The 16343-nt window shown below is 35.2% G+C and overlaps 3 protein-coding genes across 3 annotated transcripts; 1 reads left to right on the top strand and 2 right to left on the bottom strand.

Moving 5' to 3' along the window:
• Positions 1–10: 10 nt before the first annotated feature.
• On the bottom strand, positions 11–5624 carry LOC124445890. Its single transcript, XM_046996673.1, has 5 exons — positions 5350–5624; positions 2260–2349; positions 2095–2139; positions 1327–1416; positions 11–641 (listed from the first exon to the last, which is right to left on the bottom strand). Exons 1-5 carry the CDS (start codon positions 5579–5581, stop codon positions 319–321), a joined length of 780 nt encoding a protein of 259 aa, XP_046852629.1. The 5' UTR covers positions 5582–5624; the 3' UTR covers positions 11–318.
• A 1372-nt stretch (positions 5625–6996) lies between these two features.
• LOC124446063 (nocturnin-like) lies at positions 6997–9327 on the bottom strand. Its single transcript, XM_046996857.1, has 3 exons — positions 9194–9327; positions 8713–8906; positions 6997–8100 (listed from the first exon to the last, which is right to left on the bottom strand). The coding sequence occupies exons 2-3, from the start codon at positions 8735–8737 to the stop codon at positions 7277–7279; spliced, it is 849 nt and encodes a 282-aa protein (XP_046852813.1). The 5' UTR covers positions 8738–8906; positions 9194–9327; the 3' UTR covers positions 6997–7276.
• LOC124446062 (lysosome membrane protein 2-like) lies at positions 9137–13442 on the top strand. Its single transcript, XM_046996856.1, has 8 exons — positions 9137–9442; positions 9773–9930; positions 10723–10870; positions 11401–11643; positions 12273–12361; positions 12617–12666; positions 12738–12807; positions 13266–13442. The coding sequence occupies exons 1-8, from the start codon at positions 9251–9253 to the stop codon at positions 13315–13317; spliced, it is 1002 nt and encodes a 333-aa protein (XP_046852812.1). The 5' UTR covers positions 9137–9250; the 3' UTR covers positions 13318–13442.
• Positions 13443–16343: the final 2901 nt, after the last annotated feature.

The following is a 16343-nucleotide window of genomic DNA, read 5'->3' on the forward strand; positions in this document are numbered from 1 at the left end:
ACATTTTTTATCTTTATTTAATATATTCATATAAAATATTCCACTATATATTATAATTTGTGTGCATTATTTATCCAAATATGTTGCTATACATACATACATTGCAAGGGCATTGAGATAGACAAAGTTTTTCATTTTATGATACACATTAAAACATTCACGAGAAAAGCAATACAATGCATTGTCCACAACAGTTTGAATGACATTTCATGGGTTATAAGCTGCATTTTCTAAAAAATAAACAACTTCTATGCTTCCATTGCACAATTGTCAACTAATAGTAGCGTTGTTGGGTTTGAAAAGAGTTCATTGGCTATGTTATGAACAAGGAGGGTTTTTATTAATTTTTCGTTGAAATGCGACGAGTTTAATGTTGAATTTTGAGTTCCATTTAATGATTTTGCTTCTGGAATCGATCGTCAGTTTGGTCCCATGTGTAAAACCCATAACCAATAAATCGTTACCAATCTGCATTCGTGGACATGCGCAGCTCGAAGGCGCCAGGAAAAAGATTTGTTTGCGTACATTTTTCGATTTTCGTTTGCCGCTTCTCGAGCAAGGAGGCTGAAGATAATTACGAATCAATTTCAGTTGGATTTTGCTATTTTTGTTGAAATACTTTCTGACCACGCCGCGGACAACTAAAAGCGAATTATAAAAGTCAGTTATCGCATGTGTTTGTATGAAAAAGAATTTAAATCATCGTGTTTTTCTGGGAGTCGAGTAAACATGACACACGCCCATGATTGCATCTCTCAAATTTCTTCCAATGCTTACCAATGCAAACGCGTAACGGCATTTTTTTTTTATTTGCTGATAATTTTATCAGATGAATCGAAAGTCTATATGTTAATTTATTTAATAATTTATAATTAATTAAGCTTCAGATGAATCGAAAATCTATATGTTAATTTCTGCGATAGCTCATCGGTAACAAATTTTCCTGATGGTTTTGTCAGTTTGTTTATTCCATGTTTTTATAAACAATGATTAACGTATGATGGCTTGGTTTGTTCTTTTTATCCATGCACATTTAAAAGATTATCAGTGAATGAAAGAAATTAAGTTTTAATTGGTAAAGGATGAATTTCAATAACTATTCTATGTATGAATAAAGGATGATGATAACTTTAAAGAACGACAGATTCAATACCCCATCTTTAATATCTCATTAATTTGGAACGTAAAAAAATTGCTATTGTTTTGTTTCACTGCATCATCCGTTATAACCAAAAAAATCGTTGTGAAGTGAATAGTATCATGTAATTTTAGTACAACCAGTCTAACAATCTGAATTCTGAAACATGAAGACGCGTCAAAATTTACCATAATCGTATCTGTAGCGGCACATGTTAACACTGCTAATTTCTGATATTGTTGTTCGTGTTCCGTTGCAGAAATCAAAACAAGATGTACCTGTGGTAACGAGAAAGAAAATGAAAATATTTCTATAGCTTCATTATGAACATCTAATATCTGCTAAGGATGATCGTAAACTCTCAATTGTGGCAGAAGTTCCTGAAGTAGTTTCAGAAACAGATTTAACTGCCGTTTACATTTTAATAAGCTGGATTCGCAAAACTGTTTTCTAATATTTTAACGCTAAACTTGTTAAAGACGCCACTACTGTTCAAAAGAAATTGGAAGTACAAAACATTTGCATGCATTGAAATCACATGTAGCAACATGCTCTTCTAGCAAGTTCAGCGAAAGACCTCTCTCTCCCTCCTCCCCAATAAAGCGTTTTTGTAGATAAGGACTACTGAGAATAGTTCTCTTGTATACGTCATGACCATTGACCATTCAGTGGTGATAACTGGTAGAGCTTAGTAAGTAATGGTTATATATATTACAAAGGTCGTATGATTTCAAAGTGCGATAAAAATGCTATTCACAAATGAGGATTTTAAATGCTTCAGGGCAAGTTCCCGGAGTATCAAAAAACAAGGTTGAATCAATTTCCTTTGTCAGATAAGACTCGCCTAAAATACCAATATGAGTAACAAGACAGAAATTCTGGAAGACAGAAATTCTGTTTGTCATGCATTTACATGGCCCGATGTAGAGTGGCATGTGCATCATTGAAATTCTTACCGTGATTGTTTTGGTTTTGGAACGTGCTTCGACGAAATATTTGACCTTGAATGAAAATTTTTTTGTCTTTTTATCAAGCAAATGAGGATGAATGTGATAAAAGACATCGTACGTCATAGCATTTCTGACAATTTTGTTTGCTTTGTTGAGATACTATAATGTTACCTTTTACGTAAATCAATCCAATTTTGTTTGGACAAGCACTTGACCGATATCTAAGTATGCCACGCGCCTCAAAGTTACGAGAAACAGTTTCTAAAGCATAGAGAAAAGTCAAGCGAGTCAACAATCAGTAAATGAATGAGATTTGTAAAATGAATGGATGTATTAACTATATATTGCTTTATAAATGGAAATTTAAAGTGTACAAAAGATGCTTTAGGATACAACATTAAAATCATGAAAGATCGTAAAATTACTTACTGATCAGGCAATTGTTAGCATAAAATTTATGCACATGGAACTAATTTGCAAAGAGCAAATTTGATATTGAACTTTTAACCATTTTACATGGACTGTATTTATATCATGCGGTATGGTAAACGAATTTCCAGAAAATATGTTTGAGAAATAATTTTCTTGTCTTGGCATGACTTGTGGTAACGTGAGCGATTTTGACGCTACGCCAAACTGTTTTAATAAATCTGTTTTAAGACATATCATGTCTCATGCATTACATAACTGCTACTTTTCTATCGCAACTTGCAACAATATAACGACATTATACTTTCATAAAAAAACATTTAATCGGATTATTTGTCCGCAAATAATTAAACAAAGTCGTTACTATCAAGGCTTAACCACTTTTTTCCAGCTACATTTGAATCTGGCAAAGCTAAATTTTAAATTCAAAATATACGATGCAAAATATGGCTAGTATGAACCTCAAAAATTAGCTGTTGTTAAATTCTGGGGCCGGCCGGTTACACGAAGCCAGGATAACGTTATTTATTAGATAAGAAATTTTTTCAAACGGTTGAAAAAACTTCTTTAAAAGGAAAAATATAAGGTTTGAACTTAGCAGTCACTGAAATAAAATAAATCTTCTGAGTTTACGAAATATCTTTGTCGTAACGAAAATATAAACACCTTTTTAACGAGTTTGAAAATTTTATCATCCAATGAATAACGCTATCCAAGCTTCGTGCAACTGGCCCTCATGTATATACAAACAACACATTCCAAGATAGGAGTTAAATATAGCATGATTGTCTTGTCGTGGGAATAAAAATCATAGATATGGTGAACAGATCATATATCTCGTGCAAATTCTCATTAACCACTCGAACATAAACCTTACGACACCTCATGGTTTTGTTGAAAAAAATCAGTCATACTCATATTCAAACATTTTCTCGATTGTTTCATTAGAGTATTTTGAAATAACACGAAGTCTTGACGTGCGTCGTTGTTATTAAATATTGATAAATGAAAAGCATGCGATGTTATCATCGTCGCTGAGATTAAATTATAGATTAACATACATCGTCGTCGTAAACATAAGATTCTTGTTGCATTCTTTTGTTTATAAATTGTAAACATCTTAAACAACTTCCAACATGCATGGCATTTCTGAAAGGCGAGTCATAAAATTAATATAAGTTTTAAAGGATTGTTGATCATTGTCCGGTGGAAAATCTTGAGAGGACTTTCGCTCCAACACACATTCAATTTGTTTTCATAAAATCTGCCCAGATCACGGAAACTTTGTTTGTCTAAACCGGATCTGTATGCCTATGAAGATCCCGAAAACAAATTAACTATTGATTGAAGTGAGAAAAGGGAATGTCGTGTTATCGTTAAGTATCGAACATCGCAATTACTAAACAAAACTTAAAAAAAAGAAACCAAGAACTACGTACAGCTCATAGAAGCATTATATAAAAAAGAAAATAAAGTGAGCCTTTGAAAATTTTCGACTCAATTTTTTAGAAAACGTCTCTATTACCAAATTTTACCAAATTATTCATTGCAATATTTTTTGCAGTGCAAAAAAACACTATATTTTTTCAGAACAGAAAAGACCTATTTTCGAAATGCTCTCTTTTGATTCTGGTCCATAATTTTATAAGAAACTATTCTTTCACGAGTTCATATTTTCTTTTGAAAAGTGCTTCATTGTGAGAAAGTGCTTGATTGCACAAAAGACATTTTAAGTTGAAAGATTTTAATGATTCGTGAAAATACTTGCACACATAAAACAAATGTCGTTTATTGAACTTTGCAATCCTGTATACTTTTCACTTCTGTAACATGTGACTGATCTAGAGCATATGTATTTAAATTTCCAGATACCTTAAGGGCAACTCAATGATTGGTGAAATTTTATTCTTTAGAAATTCAAAACCAATGTTTTCATTTTGAAAGAATTTTAAATTTAGGACTGAAATTTATTTTGACTAAGTCCTCTATTGTGTGTAACAGATATGTATCATAATGAACTGAATAATGACGACTTTCTAAACTGGCCCTGCTCATACGGAAAGAGCAAAAAAATGTAAAATGAGAGCAAATTGTTAAGGATTATGAATTGCGTTAAAAAACGCCCAATCGTCTGCAGATGGTTTTCCTGAAACATTTAGTTAAAGTATGCACGCGCCATTCAAAGCAATCGGAAATCACACATCAACTTAGGTATACAAGCTTACAATAAACGCAATTCAAAAAACTAAGCCATGCATAGCTCGTGCGCCACAAACATAGAAACTTGTCCGCCACAAAATGAATCGTATCGCAGGCAGCTTAGTCCACAATACCCAATCGCAAGCAATCAAATAAGTTTCTCTCAGGAAACACTGTCGTAATCTCAAAGATGATTTGCATCCATAAAATCTCATCTATTCTATACACATGTGATTGTACAACACCCTCAAGGCTTAATTTTGATCATACTGCTTGGTTTACAACTGAATGCCTCGACGCACAAAGCTGTCAAAGATTTCTTCGCCATAAAATGATGTTGAACAACATCGAAGCGTTTTTGCATTGACTGATAGCCCGAAGTGCAAAGAAGATCTTAACATGTTGTTGTATTAAAAGACGACGTGAATTTGTTGGTGATTTTTACGATACACTACGACATTATTTCAAGAATATCTTTCACAGAGTAAGCAACTTTGAAAACGTAAGTCATCAAAAATATGAATTTCACGCTTCAATAACAGAAACGTCGTCATTAACGATGACGCTAGAAGAAGAAAAAAAGAAAAAATCGTCGTCAATATGGTTGATATTAATCCACTTATAGGTACTTACGATGTGAAGGAATCAACATCTCGAATCTTGAACGTTTGTTAGGCATGGTAAGCTCACTTAGAAAGATTGTATAATTTGTGGGATTTGTCCATTGGGCTTTTTCCCCAGCTCGTACGACTCTGTCCAGATTACAATGATCGCTTTCCCACGCTTCGCTCACGATTTCTCCCAGAATGAAGAACAGGAGAAATATGAGAAATTCCAGGGTCAAAGTTTTTGCAAATGAGAACATTTTGCAAAAGATGCGTTGCTCAACACTGTATGGCTCTGGGCTTTGCGACTTGGTCTCCTAAAAACTTGCTTAGCGTGATTCGCGAAGTGACGGCTTATTTATAGGTTAATTGCAATAGTATGACATGTAATTTGATTTTCTTGATTGATCTTACAAAAGATACACCGAATGGTCTTCACTGTTTTTGCAGGAAATCGTGCAAACCAACAAGCCCTGTATAACTGTTTAACTCATAACCGGCCATATGTTTTGAATTCCGTTAGCCTGCGCTACTTGTTCTTCTGGCAATTCGTCCCCTTTGTTCCTCCACTTTCGAGTGAAGAAGTAAGTTTTAGCATTTCTCTTTCGTGTCACCCGAAATGAAAATGCCATATGTGTGTGATGAACCAGATTGATTCCATTTGTTTTGTCCTCATAAGTGTATTTGTAAACGCGAATATCCATCAACAACCCGGACCACCAACAAGTACTATCTCTAAAACGTGAGAATATTTTCACGCAGTACCAGAACAAGAAATTTAAAGGAGCTGCTGCGGTCAAGGTGAGATCGTATCGCAAGGTAACACGTCAATGGTGTAAAATAGAATGAGATTAGAATGACAGCATGCGATCAAATATGAAAAAGACAGCGTAAATTAGCTGCATGGCCGAGGAAATTCAAGCGAAATCTGGAGTGTGAGAATGTTTGCCTTTCGCTGCAAATAAAGCATTACTAGTATACAGCGTTTGCAACATTTATCAAAATATTTATCGATGTAAATGCCATAAAAATGAAAAGCATTTTGAGGATCATTTTTGAAAAATTGCAAGCAACGATATGAAAATTCTCTACAGGTTAAAAAATTCTAACAAGTTAGCATATGGAAAATTGACTAACACTCCAAACAAAGGGGCATTCTCAATATTAAAAATATATAAAATCCACAATTCTCTCAATATTAGAGAAAACTTGACCGCTCCCTAAACCAAACTTTTCTTGTTACCAAATCATACGAAATTCCAGATGCCGTTTGTGTTCCATGCAAAATAAGCAAGCGCATGGTAGCGACATTTTTCACTGAGCATGCAATAAAAGCGTGTGGTATCATGGATGAACTTCGTATAAAGTCACAAATTGTAATGGTCTTATGCAAAAAGGCCCTAAATTCAACCTTATTGCAAACATAGAAGTAAAGCACATTGAATCGTATGAATAAATGAAGTGCTTTGATATACGACTTTCGACGATTTAATGCAGACTGGGAACTAAATAAATTTCTAGGAAAATTTGTGCTTTGTAATTTGAGTCATTGATAATTACACTATTGGAAAATGAGCAGCAAAAATCTAAAAAAAGGTCATAAAGTCTGTCAGGGCTCAATCCCACACAAGCAAACGACTCGTTGGGATAATCAGAAGAAAATGTCACATCCAACTTAATAAAACATGAATTATAATGTGAATTAATGGTTTTCATTGAACAACGTTTTATAAGAATCGATAAAAGAATTTTTAAGTGTACTTCAGATGACAAAAGTACTGCTCAGTCTTGTAGCCTTCGCACTTCTTGTCACTCTCATTTTACTTAATCTGTGAACAGCACACTAAAGCTGCCATCTCCCCATCTTTCATTTTCGTTATTTTTACAAAGGACTTTTTCTCAACATATCTTTGTATCATTGTTTGTTTGGAATCTATTACGCAAAACGATTCAAATTATTTGCCAAGGATTTCAAAGTCAAAGAGAAGCGGCAAGTGGTCGGAAGGAAATTCAACACTAGGCAAAGCAGCCGCTCCGATAACATCCTTTGACGGAATTGCTAGGAAATGTCGAGGAACAAGTTCCGAGGAATGCCACACGTAGTCAATGGTATGGCACACTTCCTCTTTTGGTCTGAACTTCCATGTTGTGTATGGAGCTTCGCTGTTTGTTGAAGACTTGTAAGCACTACTTAACAGGCCAATTTCCTCCATCTCCTGATAAACAGGTTCTCCGGCCGACGCGTTGAAATCTCCACAAACCACTAACGGTACAGCGTCGTTTCCTTCGGCAGATTTCATTTGTTTTATTTGTGAAAGAAGATCCCTGCCTTGCTCCAGCCGTAATTTCTCATTTCCTTCCTTTGCTTTAAGATGAGTGACTGCAACCAGGAGTCTACTGTTACATCGGCGCCTTGTGACAATGGCAAGAAGAGCAACTTGATTGGAAATTACGCCTTTGCCATCTTTGAGTATAATTTTCTTGATTTTATTTATCTCGAAGTTGTTGCTTTTTACGAATAACGCACAACCATCAGGGGAATTATGACCAGGTACGCGTAAGCATACAGAATTAGGCTTCGGTGCAAAGCTACCTACGTAACCTCGCATTTCGAGTTGCGGTGCAAAATAATCCTCAAAGTGGTCGACCTCTTGAAGGCAGAGTAAGTCAGGCGAATACAATAATGCGTCATGAAGAATTCGCTGCTGGCGATCAGGCCATTTGAGAATATTAGGTGTGCATTTTACAAAGTTTTTCGTTGGTGTTGAATAGCTGAGTGCTGAAATATAGAAAATATGTATAATATTTAAATCATGGAATGCCGGGTCAGCATAGCTTGTTCAGAAGTGGAGAACAGGGGGGAGGGTACAGCAGAAGAGCATACTCCATATATAAATTTCTGAATTATACACAAAATAATCGTTCATGGTTGTCTATTGAAAAAGTGATGGCCCTCCATGCTCCGTGGTCCCTACAATGTACATTTGTATATAGACATATATCAATAATCGAAATGTAACGATAATTAGCAATAGAGTTTTCAATATCAATAAAGACAACAAAATAACAATCCATAAGTATACTGTTGCTGTAAATTGAGAAACTGTCTTTCACGCGTAAAGGTCATCAGGCATGGCTCCTCAACATGTGTCACCCGTGTCACCCTGCATAAGGATGATTAACGATAGAGCCCGCGTAGAGCACATTTTTACAAAAATTGTATTTATGTTCTCCCCGTATGAAAAACTAGTAACAGGTAATACTCAAATTAAACAATTCAACTTTCTAGACATGCGAAAATGTGCATTCAAAATTACGTATTGCATGCAGTAACCACTGAAACCCGCTTCAGCTGGAAATTTGTTGTTTGTTTTACCACACAGTCGCATACCATCGGCAAGAATATTCCACTGCATAACTCTCACATAACAGCTGAGACGTCTTCTTTGAAGTTAATTTCACATTCTGTTCTACAATCTAAAAGCTTTCTCCTGGAAAACCGTCTCAAATTTTGGTCTGCCTTTGCCATTTGATGCTGTATGATGGAGTGCGTTGTTGTTTAGTCAACATCAACAATTCTTCAATCTGCAATAGAAAAGTGTAATATGAACTTCTAAGTGCTATTTATGTATTCAAATTTCAAAAGATCAACGACGAGTTCCCAAGATTTTTACTCCGAATGAACAAACGAATTACTGATTATTTTGCTTAGATGTTAGAAAATTCAAATTACTTTCTTCACACAACAACCAATGAATTAATTTATTTCCAAGATCAATGTTCCATGTCGATTTTCATTGAAGTGATTAAGAACAAATTTCGCGCAAACTTCAAAGTTGAGTTCGTCCACAAAATAAGGCTATACAATATACCTTCGTTAATATAGCCTAAACGTTCTTCCTCGCTTTGAAATCGGATGATGAAAGAGAATGAAAAGAAATTCTTCAGACGATAGCGATATGACCTACTTAATGAGTTCAACAAAGACAAACAAACGTTGCTGTTTCTCTCGATATTACGGAAGCATTTTAGCCACTGTTGCATTTGTTTTTCTTGTAACTGGAGCAGTACTCGCTTTGACAAACGCTTGCGAAGAGTTTGTGAAAACTAAAATCAGAAATGTAAGGTTAACGTAATGCTACTATGTTAATAGTACTATGTATTTCAGTAGGAGGTCAGTATAGGGCATGATGCTAATTGTTGCTGCCTGTAAATTGGAGTTTTCTCAATGGTTTACTATCAAGTGGCAAGTGCTGAAGGCAGATCTTAACTTTGGGCTTTGAAAGCCTATAGAATAATGGTATATGCTTTGTTGATTATATTCTCATCATTGTTTTGATTCAAGTTGGTATTTTGCAGAAGTTAAATACTTTAAACGATTAAACTCTATAATGATTTACATTCAATTATCATGTGCTTTCATCCGTTCTCTCTAAATGACTGAACTTTAGGGAGTAAAGTTAAAAGCTGGTAATACTGTTTATGATGAATGGCTGCATTTCAAAACACCGATATATATTAAGTACTACATTTTCAACGTGACAAATTCAGACGAGGTCTGTAAAGGAGGCACTCCAAATATCCAGGAGCTAGGACCATATACTTACAGGTCAGTTCAGTGTTTATCCATTCGGGGCCGTGTCGGAAACTGATAAGGACATCATTCATCATAAGTTAGAAGCATGCACGGAATATCAGTAATAACGTCAAGAGTAGGGAGTGATAGAGGAGAGAGAGTAAGAGAAGCGAGTTGTGAGGCGTATGTGACCGAGACAGAGTCCATTGTACAATACAGTAACGAAGTACGAACGTACTTGTTATTTAGAGAGTTTTGCTAGTTAATATATCTTTGTAAACCTTATTGTCGCGTGATTTTATTTGGTTTACTTTGATCGATTTTGACTTCTCGAGTACTACGAATTTGGAGGCACAATTCTCGACGGCCGTTCAAAAGGGGGGGGGGGGGCGGTAAAGAAGGTAATTCCTTCAAGCCTTGAGGTTGGGCCAGATGAAAAAGACGGTAAATTAAGACAAATGGAAATAGTTGTAAAGTGTGTTCATGGGTCAAGGAGAAAGGATTCCAAAATTTTATGACACCCCGTTTCCCGAATGTCACTTAAAAGTAGGAGTCGACATTTCAATATGTCGTCGTATCATAGAAGCGGACGTTTCATTATTTTATTTTAGTTGTTCTTTTAAATTGCTGTCATTGCAAAGAATTGTCATCATAGAAAGTCGTCATAAATTTCATATATGTGTCGGAGAAAAGGCCCTCGTGGCCACCTAATTTCTCTGAACGGCCCTTCATTATTACCCTATTACTTATATGTGAGTCTTATCTCTTTGTTTTATATACGTCTCTATATTTCAACATCTCAACACTTATAAAACAACTCTTTAGGTTGTTTTTCAACAGGAGAAACATTAGCCGCCAGAAGAGTAGCTTGTCTTACTTCTCTACAAGCACGTACTTTTTTAAGAAGAAATTGTCATGCGATCTGTGCGATCCATTCCACGATAATGTAACAACTGTCAATTTGCCATTTTTGGTGAGTTAAATACTTTTTGTGTTCCAGTTTGCATTTGCCAGTTTCAGTCACGAAGTCGAATGTTGACGAGGCAATTTTCTTCAGTGTTTTTAATGGCGCCTTTTCCTGTATTTGATTGAACAACTGTTAGCTTGTTGTCTTTTCTACCACTCATGCATTCTTCTTTATAGCTGATCAATTGCTCGAATTTCGACACGTATATTATGTCATTAAACAAGAGAGTATGTGTTGAGCTGTTATTTTGGCACACCGGCTGTAATGTTTGTTCTAAGTCTTTACAGAAAAAATTTCATTCGTGCACAATAGCTAACGATGAGTATAAAAGTTTTCAGCTGGCTTTGGGTGCTTGTAGGAACCTGTTTCGTCTTCCATCAGTCAAAAACTTTGGATGCCTTAAAAAATACCTAAAACAAATTCTCATGCGCTAAATTTGATTTCCTAATTTTGCTATCGATTATCGATTCATCATCTTATCTCTTGCTTGCATAAAAAAGTTTTTTTTCTGACTCGCACTAAACGGTGAATTTTAGGCAACACTTGAAATGATAATGAAGTACATTGAGCCAAAAGATCCTTCTGGCCTTGTTGTACGCGTTTTGGACAACATCTTCATGCAACTGTCGTTGCCTGCATTTCACACACGAACAATCAACGATCTCCTCTGGGGCTACGAGGACATTCAATTGGCCCAGGCGATTGGACTTTTGAGTAGTGTGGCAAAATTTGGCATTCCGTCCCTCCATGTTGATTTTCCGAAGAGACTGGCGTATGTGGTAAGCTGTCGATTTTTGAGACGTGCAACGATATATATTTGCATATCGAAGAAAGTGTACACAGACCAGGCTAGTCTTGGAAAAAGTTTTCTCATGACTCACAATATGTTTCTAAATTTGAAAATCTATTTTAGTGGTCCATACAGTAGGAAACATGCATTATGTACAATTTAAGACCATACAGCACCAATGGAAAACTGCAAAAGGAATTATTAATATCTTTTATAAATCAATTAATTGTTCAAATGTCATTATTTAGCAGAGCGAAGAAGAATTGCGTCACATAAATTGTCCGCGCTTTTAATACACAAAAGTAGATGCGCTATGCCCTACATGAGCATACCCTTGCATGGACACAGTTACACTTATTTCACGTGTATAAAAATATACGAGACGTTTTACAAAAATTTCTTTAGTGAAGTTTCGAGGTCATTTCTGTAGTAATGAAAATAAGTTCGAAGAATAACAGTAATATTTTAATAACATTCCTTTTGTTCGGAAAAATTTATAATGTTCTCTTTTCCTTTGGTATTGTGTCATTTTGTTAGCCTTAGTGATGTAGTGCAAATTGAACGGTTGGGAAACTTTTCGAAAAATTGATTGTCTTTAAAATTTGCTATTTTTCTTAGGTTAATATGTCATCTTCGCCGCACACTATAGACACGGGTGAAGAGGACGTACAATATATTGGAAAAATATTGAAATGGAATCACTCAGCGTACGTGTTCATATCATATCTTCTTCATGCATCTTATTTTTTCACTCTGAATAAAATTTTCGATCTGGAGTTGGATTAAGTTCATTCTTTTCACTTTATGAAATTTCTGACTGTTTTCATACATAGTGCACGTGGATTTGTCAAACAATAATTATTTCAAGTAATTTTGAAAACAGGCGTTTTGTGACTGTCGCAGGCCAATATATTATGATGTATGCATTCATCCAAAGCATGTTTTTACATTTCTTCTTCTAGGAGCATACCATGTTGGAAAGATAAATACGCTAGAATGATAAATGGTTCAGGTAAATATTTTCTTATTTCAGCAAAGTCATCAGATATCTCCTTAACTTTACTGATATGATCTTTTCTTCAGATGGAGAGCGTTTCAAGCCTTTCTTAGAAAAAGATGATATTCTGTATTCGTTTGTTGTCAACACTTACAGGTACACAGGGGTTTGCATGACGAGGCTTGTAGATAAGAAAATGTCTTTGTAAACAGTAACAAACATTGCACACTGTTTTTAATACATAGTCTGTCTCCAACCTATATGGAGGTTGTCCTATAAATGTTGGAGATATTGATAAAACAGTTGAATTCATAGCAGTTGAATTATGGCTTATGATGGAACATGTAACACGACAATGTAAATCTTGACAGAATGATAAGATCATGGCAAGATTCGGTGAAATATTTTTGATATTGACATGGAGCGAAAACTACTAGTTGTTTCCAATGCTTAACAGAATCTTACAGAATCTCTAGCATGATATTGAACTGGAGTACATGAATTATAAATTTAACTCTGCTGTTATGATATTTGCTGAAACTTATAAGTTAAATGCAAAAGAGTGAATGATTTTTTGCTATTCAGTATAGTTTTCTCCTCTTTCTTTACCTAAGTGTAACTACAATGACGACTTTCGTACAATTACTCAAAATGAATGGTACGTGAGAGAAAGGAAATATGTCAATAGTTATGAAAGGAATGGACCATGGAAAAAATCGGCCAACGTTTGTTTGTACTGGTAATAACCCAAGTCACGTAATTACATGTTTTGCATTCTTGTTTACCTCAATGCTTTTTACACTTTTACATTGAGAGGAGACAATAAAAAACAGAAAACATGAAGTGAGTGGCAAAAATATAAACACATGTTAGCCGATTTTTTTAATTGGCCTTCATCTACTGAATTGCAACTGACTAACTGGTATTTTCCTTTTCATTTGAAACAGATCTTACCGGCTGATATATGATTCAACAGTACTTTACAAAGGAGTACGTCTCTATCGGTACACACCAGATCCTAATCAATTTATATCTGGTGATATAAATGGGGATAATAAGGGATTCTGTATAACGGGAAAGGAGAAGAAATGCTTCCCAAGTGGTTTATTAGACTTGACTTGTTGCCACCCATCACGTAAGTATGCATTGTGAAAGCGAAAAAAGGTTTTCCGGAAATGAGCCGCTTATCTTTGCATAGATAAAAATATGAAGAACAGCAACTCAATAATTAAAAATTTATTTTTTCAATAATTCTAACAAATTATCATCAGGGGGATGTACACCCCGTAAGTAGATTTTCACGAGATAGAGTGTTGTCGCTTTTTTGAACAAAATCAATTTATAATTTATATATATTTATGACATCAAGAATCGATTTTATCCATCCCTTGTTGTCAGTAATATATGTCTATCGTCTTCAGTCTCACAAAGTCACTTGTTCTTATGAAGCCAGATACATTTTCGAAATAAATTTAAATATTAAAAGCTTCTATAGCCATGTATAGTTTTAATTTTACAAGCGAATATGCAATTTTCGATATGAATTTTGTGCGTTGCTTATTTATTGATATTTCGTTGATTTAGATTTGCCAATTGATGCTTCCTTACCTAACTTCCTGTTTGCAAATGCGAGTTTGCTAAGCAAAGTAAATGGCTTACATCCACAGAAGATTAAACACAGGACACTCTTGGACATTGAGCCGGTAAGTTTGCAAAATATCACGCATGGTTTTTTAGTGGTAGTCGATTTCAACCGTTTAACTGACATGAGAGGTTTATTTCAAAATTGAATTAATTTAAGTATTTCACTATCACCATCATTGTTGATCATCTGTAAAAGCGTGGTCATTCTGCCTTGTTTCAGACCCGTCGGAAACGGGACGGGGGGAGAGGGTGGATCTGGGCATGTTAAACCTCACCCAATAATTTACTAAGAAATTTTGGGTGAATTTAACATGCCTCACTTTCCTGGTGACTTCCTTAAAACCTGGTCAAATAGATATTTGAATTTCCAATCTCACTTCTCAGTCTTAGTTTGCTTCCATAGGTCTTGTTTTTACGTCATTTTTGAAGGCGCATTTCCACCTATTATCGTTGTCTTTTTTTACAACATAGTTGCAGGGACGACTGAGAATGGAGGGCTGAAGCCCCCCCCCCTCCTACTTTTTGCAATAGCAAAATAAAAAAGATATTTAGACTGAGCTGAAGTTATTGTGTAGAGGTGTTTTTCAGGACATTAAACTAGGATTGAAGATCTATCCCCTGCACCTCTTATGTCGCTCCGCCGTCCCTGTATTGTATAACAGTTACAATACAATCACATATTTCTTGCATTAAGATCACTGGACTAACTATGCGTGTGAAGGAACAGCTCCAAGTAAATGCCAATTTACGAAATATTGATGGAATAACGTACGTCAAAGAACTTTCAATTTGTGCATGAATAATTAATTTGTACCAGTTGGCCAGAGTCTCCAAATTATGATATTTTTCATTTGTTTGAAATATAGAGCTTTCAATCACACACCTTCTCTGTATTTACCAATGTTTTACGGCGAGAAGGTAAGCTTGTTCAATTAGAAACGTTCATATGTGTATTTCAATTGTGCAGTAGTCGAGGATGTATTCCTAGTCTTGCCTATCAATACTTTCAAGGCTGTTCAGATGGAGATGATATAAGTAATTTTCCCCAGGCCCAAGGCTCAAGTAGGGCCCCTAATAAAAAAATAGAGGCAGGCAAAGAAAGGTGAATGGAAAGTGCGTCTATGGGTCAAGGAGAAAGATCTCTGAATTTTATAATTGTGTTCCGAGACATTTCAATATGTTGTCATTTCATTTGATTGAGTTGTGAAAATTGTCTTCTCATCTTAAAAAGTTGTCATTTCGTGTGAGTTGTGCTCTCAATAAGACCTCATTCCATGTGTGTCTACGTTGTAGAAAAGCCTCATTATAAAAGGCGTCAAAAGAGTCGAAGAAACTCCTCCAAAGTTTGATTGTGCACGTCTCAAATTGAAACGCTTCATGTTATATTATATTGATCATTATAAGAAATATCCCCTATGTTAAATCTACGTTTTTAATTCTTTATATAAATGTGAATAGGCGAGGTTCAGAAATACAAATGTCCTGCAACTGCTAATGAAAAGTAAATTTTGGTTTTTACATTCTTTCTGTTAAATTCTATTTCATAAAAGAATGGTCAAGCATCTGAAGAAGACATTCATAAATTCGAAAATGACGTCCGCTTGCCGCTGAGATTGGCCAAAGCTATACCGTTTGCCTTTTTTACTCTCAGCGCCATGATCTTTCTAGTGTTTGGAGTTTTACTCTACTACAATGGCAACAAAAGATCACTTTAAACTGAAGTAAGTGCATACGGTGACGTATAGAGATATAGAGTGGGAGGAAGTTGTTACACTTCTCAAACATTTATTAGTTAACTCGTTCGTTGCGAAGACTTTCGGTATTTGATGTGTCCAGAACATACTGGCTAATTTTGCTATCATGTTAGATTCACTTGGTTGAGTGGTCATCTTTATAACAAGTTAAACGAAGAGTACTTTTAATTATCTCGTAAAGATAAATGCTGTGTTTGCCATACTCTTAACTATCTGCAATTCTCAAGTGATTTTTCTACACCTACGGGCTAAATTATCTCGCTCTGATACAGAGTACGTACGTATCAATAATTT

This window comes from Xenia sp. Carnegie-2017, unplaced genomic scaffold (genome assembly GCF_021976095.1).
Source record: "Xenia sp. Carnegie-2017 unplaced genomic scaffold, XeniaSp_v1 HiC_scaffold_22, whole genome shotgun sequence".
Lineage (NCBI taxonomy): Eukaryota > Metazoa > Cnidaria > Anthozoa > Malacalcyonacea > Xeniidae > Xenia > Xenia sp. Carnegie-2017.

Bases quoted from the DNA above. Each gene is read 5' to 3' on its own strand.
- LOC124445890 (XM_046996673.1), bottom strand. From the start codon at position 5,581: ATGTTCTCATTTGCAAAAACTTTGACCCTGGAATTTCTCATATTTCTC. The intron at 2,350-5,349 runs GTAAGTACCTAT...TCTATGCTTTAG, and splicing joins GATGTTGATTCCTTCACATC to AAACTGTTTCTCGTAACTTT. The intron at 1,417-2,094 runs GTAAGAATTTCA...TCGTTACCACAG, and splicing joins CCAAAACCAAAACAATCACG to GTACATCTTGTTTTGATTTC.
- LOC124446062 (XM_046996856.1), top strand. From the start codon at position 9,251: ATGAAAAGAAATTCTTCAGACGATAGCGATATGACCTACTTAATGAGT. The intron at 9,443-9,772 runs GTAAGGTTAACG...ACTGAACTTTAG, and splicing joins TGAAAACTAAAATCAGAAAT to GGAGTAAAGTTAAAAGCTGG. The intron at 12,362-12,616 runs GTACGTGTTCAT...TTCTTCTTCTAG, and splicing joins TTGAAATGGAATCACTCAGC to GAGCATACCATGTTGGAAAG.
- LOC124446063 (XM_046996857.1), bottom strand. From the start codon at position 8,737: ATGCAGTGGAATATTCTTGCCGATG. The intron at 8,101-8,712 runs GTATGCGACTGT...TCTATATTTCAG, and splicing joins GTGGAATATTCTTGCCGATG to CACTCAGCTATTCAACACCA.